The following is a 9,413-nucleotide window of genomic DNA, read 5'->3' as shown; positions in this document are numbered from 1 at the left end:
TGATTTGGTAGCCTAAAACACATTAAAATGTAAATTACTTTAGAAAATAATGATTTTTTGTATTTATGTAAATATCTAAATAAGTTAATATTCAAAATTTGATAACCATGCATAAAATATTGTAAATAATTATCAATTGTAAATTATTTTTAACCGCCTTAAAAAAAAGAATGAAGTATACTATGTTCTTCTAATAATAGTTCACCGAATTTTTCGCGAATTGTGGACGGATTTTGAAAAATTTATTTTATTAAGGGTATACTCTTCAAGTAGTCTTATTATTGTTTCATCAAAGCCGGTTCAATAGTTTTTAAGATATGAACTAATGCGTGTAAGTATCTTTGTTATAACGTACGAAAGTAGTCCTGAACTCACGAAAAAGGCATGCAAAAATAGAACCAACTCCAAAAAATTTACAAAAAAGTAAAAAGTTGAACAAAAGATGTCGCTGGAAACCCGGTAAAAACTGCTATCAAGAAATTATAAAATAAAAAAAAAAATTTCGCGGATGTGTTTTGATCGGACGACTTTCCGCATGAGGAACTATTAAAACCATCATAATCACAAGCCAATCATAACCAAAAACAAAAAAAATTGATTGATGGGTGTCGGACGACTCTTTTTATAGCTTCCGTTCACCGTACGCGCGATTAGGAACATATTTCTAAAGATTTTAAAATACAGTCTCTAATAATTAGTTTTCTTGGACTCAACTACGCATTGAAGCTGATTTATAACTAAGGATATGGCTAGCGTCGACTTCAGAACGTATTTACCCACAAGTTAATTATTCCTTTGAATCGATACTTTAAAATATTTTTTTTGTTGAGTATTTTTGGGAGACGGTTTTAGTTTTTGCAAAATTATTATTATTATTTATTTTTTTTTTTATGTAGGTAAACAAAATATATTTGAACATCTGTAGTATTGTAGTTAAACATCAAACAGTGACTAATCAACTGACACTCAATTTGTAAGTACATTGGCTATTTGGAATCCACAATGCGACTTGTGATTTTTGGAATCTTGTGTGTATCGTTACAAATATTAGCAGAGCCACAACAGAAACAAGTGAAATTTAATCAAACATCAGTTCAAGGTACCTAAGTTACACATATTATTTAAACAATGATTATTTTTTCTTATAAATTTGATAATATTTAGCAAATGATGCACGCCAAGAGTGGGGAAACAGGGACTTGCCACACGGTGTGCAAATTCCTCCTAGAAGATCTGGTAATCAACAATCTGAATCCGGCGTTCAAATCCCTCCTACCTATCGTTGGATTGATTCTGAGGGTAAGATAGGCCAAACAGACTTTGGCCCAACTAAGCCTTATAATCCAATATCTTTTAGTAAACAGAACAAAATTGAAAAATTATGATAATGGAAGTCCATATAATGTCCATTATTTAATTTTTATCATTGGTTCAAAATAAATGTTTTAAAATCTTGATTTTTGTGTTTAATTTGTATACCCCGAATATATTTAATCTCAATAATTGTTTATAGCTTAAGAACCCCAAAATTTTTTTATCTGAAGCTCCAGTTCCAAAAGGCTGAAAGTAGTCTTGCTTTCAGTTTTAAAGTTTCTAAACAGGCATAGACTTGCGTTTGTAATATATGTCAAGTGCTAAGAAAAAAGCACACTACTCCGAAAACCGTAAATCTAAATTTGCCACCACAACATTTTTTCGCCTATTGGGGATCTTATCATACGTCTTCTTCTTTTTAACATAATTTTGAAGTCATTGTATGAAAACAACCCATTGTTCCTTAACGAATATCTCATTCTGCAAAGATATTAATTTATAATATGTAAAAACGTTCAAAATAATTTGTTCATGTGGATCCCTATTAGTCTTACTGTAAAAGGTGTGTGTTTGTTTTCTGGCAATGATTGCTTATATAGTATTTTCGAAATAAAAAATATCTATAAGTCGAAAGAAAAGAAACTATGGCTGAAAGGTTAAGTGATTGTGACGATAAGTTAATCTTCGTATTAAGAAGTTTTCTTATTACCTAAAAAATAGCCACTATGGTGATTCAACTGATTAGAAATTGGTCACCAGGTATAATGAGGTTTTTTCATTCCTAGACAGTGGATCAGAAGAGATGAATGGGAGACTGGTAAAATCTGTGCATGAAAAATGTTTTTAAAAATTTGATAATATTTATTTAGCGACAACTCGCACTTGAAACATTTCTAAGAACGGTCTCCATTAAATTACTTTTTTTCTTAAAGCCTTTTCAAAACTGAGCCGATTTTGAAGATCATCGCCAATTTTTTAGTTTTTTCAGATACGGATACCCCAAATTCGCACTTGGAGCATAGTTAAGAACAGTCCAGTACCCTTTCAAACAAAACAAAAAAAAATTCCAAATCGGTTCATTCGTTTAGGTGCTACGATGCCACAGACAGACAGACACACACACTTTTTTTAGTTTGGGGGTTAAAAAAGCGAGGCGAGGCGATGTGATACCAAATACTCACCTCGCTTTGTACCTCGTGAAACACTACTATTTTCATCGTAATTTATAACTTCAATAATGTTATTGATATAAATGTATTTTATTTAAATTTTTGTTGTTGTTTGTAATTGTATACGGTAGTGATTTTTTATTTTGAGTATTTTTTCAAAAATTTTTCAAAATTTACTATATCCTTAATTTCATCAAAATTTTAATTTCAAGTTGAACCTACGTTTAATTTTACATGAACTCTTTTTACATACATTTTATTTATTAATTCATCTTTGGTGGTCTATTTCACTGTATTTATATTAGCGATCCTAGATTCTATAACTGCACGTGCACTGATCGATCAATTGAACAAAATCTGATCAATGATGCAAAAACAACTGTTATATTTCATTATCTTGTATATAATTTTTATGTACATAGTCGATCAAAAATGGCTGAACACAATTTATCATTAAAAATTTCTAATGCGAATGATACACAACGTCACAATTTGGCTTAAGGGCTCATTTTTCTATAGTTCACTTAAATTGTATATTATAACCTTAGTCCAGAATATTCGATTTTTTTATGAAGCCGAGGCTTTAAATAAGATACACCATGGCTCTCACATTCTAGACATGTGTTGTGTACTATTTTATATAAGCCCTCTCAGTTAGAGAGAAATACTATACAGCTCACGGCCATAATGTGGTTGCTCTGGCGTACGTGCTATAAAGCCTCAGCTAACGTGCTATACTTAAAGAATCACCAATCCAAATTTCGGGCCAAGTGCTATGATTTACTGTTTAAGGGAAAAATTGTTTTTAAGGGGGTGCCCACATACCTTACGCCTATAATCACCTGGGGAAAAATGTTACCGGAAGAATTTTATTGTATTATTAAGTATCTGTTTATGGCTATTAAGATGTTTATGTGAGTGTATAATCCAAAACTCATTCAACTTCCCTGCAGATGAAATTTTTTTCTATAATTGAAGAGATGTGAAGCTTAGGTTTCATTTTTAGAAAATGAGATTTATTCGTGTTTTCTGGAAAAGCTGAATCCAAACAAAATCCCCTTGACGGGGTTTTCTTTTTCTAGTATCGTTTCACATAGAATTGAATAGTTTTTTGCGAAGTTTAACTGCAATGCATATGGGTATACTTTCAATGCCAAAATTATTCGTGCATTAAAAGAAGTTGATTAATTCGAACACATCAGACCGACTCATATTAATAAATACGAAATAAATGTGTAGTCTTTATCTTTACGTCAAATGCAGTATAATGAATTAATTTAGATAAATATCGTTGAAAAATTAATTTTCATTTAATTTTAATTTATCAAATAAATTAAAGAGCCTTTGCCTGTCTTAGATAATATTTATTATTATAAAATGATGTTGATAAATTGAATAATTTTACAATACATTTTAATTATTTTATATACTTCTATTCATTCATGGTGGAGTTAAAGTCTTATAAAATAATTACAATCCGTATTTTTTTCCGTTAAATTAAAATAGGTATAAGACAAATTATGAAGAAATGGGCAAGACTCAAAAACTATATTCGTCTATCTTTGGTAAACTTAGCCTTACGAGTTTAGCATATTTTAGTCAAAAATGAAAAAAAAGGTCATATTAAGTTTTATTAAGTTTTACAACAAAACTATTTTTATTTTTCCATGATAATTTTAAAGTTACAGACAGTTTAAAAAGAACTTTTCAAAAATGAAACGAAAACACCCGACAAAAAAAATGTTCGTAAAAACATTGTTGTGACGTAATAATGTTAATTGAATAGTATACACTGTATACAATTAATCATCTTTTTGTCGGGAGTTTCCGTTTCTCTTTTGAAAAGTTCTTTTAAAACTGCCTGTATATTTAAAATTATCATGAAAAAATAAAAACAGTTCGGTTGTAAAACTTTGTATGATCTTTTAATTTTTGTCAAAAAAGACAACAATTTTTTGTCTCTCTGAGTATATTGAAATGAAAATTCGAAGTGATGAAATATATTGTGTGTCTTTTATTCATGTATTACCACACCTAGATACCAAATGATTTACCACGTTTTATAAAAACTCAAGTTCAAAAAATGTAAAGTTTGAAACAATCTTTAGAAAAGATAAGTTAAAATGTTGTTCGGCAAGTTCATGGTAAAATATGTTTGGTCTATCGATTGGATAGTTAAAAAGGTCTATTGCTGGAATCTTTACACAATTTACAATTGGTTTATTATTTGATCAGCAAAAACCACAATACAAACAAGATTGATTCAAAAAAATAGTATACGTTTTTAACAAGTATAGAAAATCATACCGTACATCAATGGTGCCATTTAAAAAAAAAAATAAATAAATAATTATAAACCTTGTAAAATGGTACCAACTACTATTAATTAATTAATAAGTATTTATAACTATTTTATTTTCTAAATAGCTCTACATTATGAGTCAGTAGAGCCATAATAATTGTAATTTCCGAACACAGAGAATGGTTTAATTTTGTTATTTTCCGGTAATAAATAATACTTTTTATCTGACTACGGCGAGAGCTATGATTTTGATAGATATGTACTTATTTCAAAAACTAAAAGTGGGTTAAAAAGGGTTTTCAACTACGAAAATACATTTTAAACTTCGAAAATTTCAATTTTTTCCAAGCGGTACTTGATTTGATATTAAATTTTCAGTTGTGTGCATTATACATCGCGATTTTCGGAGATGCTGTTAAAATATAAAATCAGTTAGTAATTACGGTTATTAACATTGCGATAGCATTTTAAAATTGTTCTACTGAGAAATATTTATGTTTTTAGAAGATTGTACTTTGCGGACAAAATTGATTGTAATTCTTATTTTTTCACACGATTTGGGGTGTTAATATTGTAATTTAAAATCAATGGAATTCGGTTTGGTGATATTTCCATAATAGATAAATTCTATGTAGTTTTTATTTCAACATCGTTTGATGTTGCCCAAAAAATTCGTTTCAAATTTCAACTAATGAAAGAACTTTAAACTTAAATCAATTGATATTATATGGTATATTAGCTAGTACTTTTGTATAAATCGGAACATTACCGATAATACCGAGCATTTTGTTACTTTACTAGGACTTTTTCCATCGCTGCTGAGACACAGTGTACAATAAACGCTTCACTCGTATATATGTTTGTTGGTATATTGCAAATAAAATATTCATTGTAATCAGATAATTCACCTATCATTAATATTTTCTTTTTACACCACGTATTTAAGTATCATATAATAAACAGTTAAAAACGAAAACAATCATTCGAGTAACCAGCTAGCACTACTACCTTATATCTAGTAACATTTCTTAGGGTTCCGTAACATATTTTTCTGTAACCACTGTCCACAAAACAAGCTAAATGAAGTTAAAAATTTTGCTTATAAATAGGATTATTATATAGAAAATCCATCTTGGTTTTGACAATTAGCACACACAGTGCTGGATTAGGGCTTAGGTCCGTAAGGCCCGGGTCTAGGTCGGCAATTTTAGGGGCGGCAAAATTTCAGACCGTCAAAATTTAAAAAGCGAATCATTTCGGGCAAAAAAGCGGGCAACCCGAATTTTTTTCGATAAAATGTATTGAATAATCTAATGATTAAATTTACTTTGTAATTTGGCGCAATGTTAATGTTTTAATAAATCAATTGGCTTTTATCATTATTAGTTTTTTATCGATAAATACTATGGATTCTCATTATACAATGTACTGTATCCTGAAACAATTTTTATTTGGTATAGGTGTACATAAATTTACCTAATTAGTCCACTTCCGGTTGCCTGTCTGAGCACGTATAGCATGCTGAGGACGTAAAAAGTGAATTTGAGTTCGTAAATGAGCAACATAGATCAATTGGGGTCTTGTATTGTAAACTATTCGAGAGAGAAGAAAAGTTTAAATGTTAAAAATGTTCCTTTACCCGTGAGGACGCAAATTAGGACAAAAATTTGGTGTTCATTTTCTCCAAAACTATAAAAAACAGGTAGTTGAAAACTTTTTATTAGCTTTAACTAATCGTCTTGTGAGAAATTCTTGGAAAAGGGCAATGATTGAAAACAATTCTAGAAACAACTTTCGAAAATTTTCAAAAAATAAATAAATAGTGGCCGAGAGGGCGACGTATCAAACCGGGCCTATTGCGGTATCAAGCCTTAATCCGTTGGGCACACACGTACACAGATCATATGTCATTTTGTTACGTGACGGTTTTTGCCAGTTTGTTCATCATGACAAGCCGCGCTAAGGATCTTCGTTCCAATACCAATAGGATTATAATATGTTTTTAAAGTACACGTCTCATCCCTTTAAGAAACATTGTCAGAGACAAAATATCTCCCATTTACGTGGTAAAATCGTATTGAACATCCATATATTGAATATAGGTACCATAGATAGAATTGAACAAATAAAAAATGGTATCTACAGTAGGTACATATTCTATTGTAAAATAAAAACCACATTGGTGTTACCGCATTGCTGCAAACTTGTTAAATGAAACAAAGTAATTATGCATTGATTGGCCATTTAGATGAAAGGTGTATGCATGTACACCAGATCACTTACATGTGCTGAATGTTGTTGTTTTGTTTGTTTTGTTCTGTTTGTTTGTGGAATATCACTTCAAAATAATAATAACGACACTCAACAACTGTATATAAAAATAAAAATAAAAAATCTACAAAACAAACGAACGAATGTTTGTTTTTGTTTGTGAGTGTGTACAGAAACTAAACAAACTGATTGTCTTTATATGATATTTAATTATAGGCTATGCAATAAGCGATTGTTTATACATGGAATGAATAGTGATTTTAATCATCCACGTTTTTGGTCTCCAAATCAACGAAATTTTGCATTTCAGCTATGGATAGATTGTATTGCTTTTATGTAGGTATGTAATAAGCTTCAAGTGGTCTCTAAGTATTGGGTGCGAATTAATGGTGTAAGTGTTTGGTTCCTTTGTGAATAATACGTACACAGGAAACTCTACGAGACGCATAGCTTGCGCCGTTCGATACGCATATCTCTATATATTATAAATGTGAAAGTAAGCATGTTTGTTTGTTTGTTTGTTACGTTTTCACGCTAAAACTAGTGAATGGGTTTTAATGAAACTGTACAGCAATCTCATACTTCAGAATAACACATGAGATATAATTTATAAAGATATATTAATAAATAAAAAAAATTTAAAATTAATTTAATTTGACATTACCATAAATTACAGATTTCTGTAAAACTAGTCGTTTGACATTACCATAAATTACAGATTTCTGTAAAAATAGTCAATATAAAATATTTCACGGCCATCTTTTCTGATATACTCATTGAATAATTACTATTTACTTTTTAGCGCAATGAGCAATCTTTATTAATATTTACTTTTAAACCCAGCGAAGCGGGTGGGTATCACTCCAGTAATGTATAATAGTACACAAACTTTTTATCATAATGTTAAAAATAAATAAAAAACTGTATGTTTTAAAAATTAAGAATCGCAGAGAGATAATGCACAGATAATCCACAAAACGGTGTACTTATGAAAAATGGTTTTGGAAGTTTTTATCAAATTTATCGTTTTGAAAAATCAAGAAAATCACACACACCAAATTTCGGTTTCGTTTGAAAATCGGATTTATATAACGAATGTATTCTCCCAATTATCACACGAGTTGGTTTTTAATGTTGCGTGAGTTCCAAACCCAACAATATTCCAAACAAACAAACATTTTTATTGAACAAGGAAATTTTGCACTATCAATTAAAGAAATAAAGCTCTGTGTAATGTAAGATTGTCAGTTTTATACGATTTTAAATGATATCTTAGAAATTACTTGTGCAATCATCAAAGACACCTGATATTTGTTTTTTGAGTCAAATTTTCTCTAGAACATGATATTAATTCAAACCAGGCCCAAAACATTTTCCTATATTTTCTCTATTTCGGTGCCTCTGAGCATATCTCAAAAATAGTGGTTTTATAATTTTTAAAATAAGCTGCTGATGGTATTCAAACGAGTCACTACTTCAAGCTTGAACTACAATGAACAAAAAAAGAAAAGAAGAAAAGTAACCTTGAAGATTAGATATTGTATTGTTGAGTAATATTAATCATTTATTTCATAGATTATAATATCATAGGTAATATAATTTTTTAATTTTAAATACTATTTAGAATAAATAAAACACATTAATAGCGGATATTTTACATAAAGTGTTTGATTTCGCAGATATTCCACACAGGTTAAAAGAGAATAAAAACATTTTATGATGTAACAAAAAAAACACCTTTAGGTGTTTAATGTAAATATAAATACAATACATATTTATTTCCGTAAACCTTTTATTTCAATTTAAATTCAATATAATACTTCACAAATACTTTCCAAGAGTTTATGAGTGTTTTGAGAATTTTTTGACGTATTTATATTTTGCTGATAATTCTGTTTGTAAAGAGATCAATCCATGAAAGTATTAAATCCATATTTTGATCTAATATTACGATTATCATAACCCGATGCAATCCATAGAAAAATTATGCTTAAAATAAGTACAAGTGAAATTTGTACTTGTTTGAAATAATCAAAATTTAAAAAACCCCTGACAAATGCGATTTATTTTTTGTAAACCGATTTTTGGAAACTTAGCTATAAAATGTTCTCAATCAAGCCGGTTCGACCGTTTAAGAGCTACGATGTCACTGTGAAACACTCGGACGCACCGATAAACACTTTAAACTTATAACACTCCTTCTTTAATCAATATCAAAGTGATGATCAAGGGCATCAGATGAGATGAAAAGAATACTTAAAAAGCCATTATTTTTGGGACAAATTTTTGGAAATATTTTAATCGAAATTGAAATATTTGAGTTGAAGTCCACTTTCATTAATTTAATATTTTAATAA

General features: G+C 29.4%; 1 protein-coding gene across 1 annotated transcript; it reads left to right on the top strand.

The window, feature by feature from the left end:
- Positions 1-945: 945 nt before the first annotated feature.
- Positions 946-1,393, top strand: LOC123296602. Its single transcript, XM_044878141.1, has 2 exons — positions 946-1,099; positions 1,165-1,393. The coding sequence occupies exons 1-2, from the start codon at positions 1,003-1,005 to the stop codon at positions 1,383-1,385; spliced, it is 318 nt and encodes a 105-aa protein (XP_044734076.1). The 5' UTR covers positions 946-1,002; the 3' UTR covers positions 1,386-1,393.
- Positions 1,394-9,413: the final 8,020 nt, after the last annotated feature.

This window comes from Chrysoperla carnea, chromosome 3, assembly GCF_905475395.1.
Source record: "Chrysoperla carnea chromosome 3, inChrCarn1.1, whole genome shotgun sequence".
Lineage (NCBI taxonomy): Eukaryota > Metazoa > Arthropoda > Insecta > Neuroptera > Chrysopidae > Chrysoperla > Chrysoperla carnea.
Note: the sequence above shows the minus strand (reverse complement) of the source record. Positions and strands in the feature narration are given on the sequence as shown.

Bases quoted from the DNA above. Each gene is read 5' to 3' on its own strand.
- LOC123296602 (XM_044878141.1), top strand. From the start codon at position 1,003: ATGCGACTTGTGATTTTTGGAATCTTGTGTGTATCGTTACAAATATTA. The intron at 1,100-1,164 runs GTACCTAAGTTA...GATAATATTTAG, and splicing joins TAATCAAACATCAGTTCAAG to CAAATGATGCACGCCAAGAG.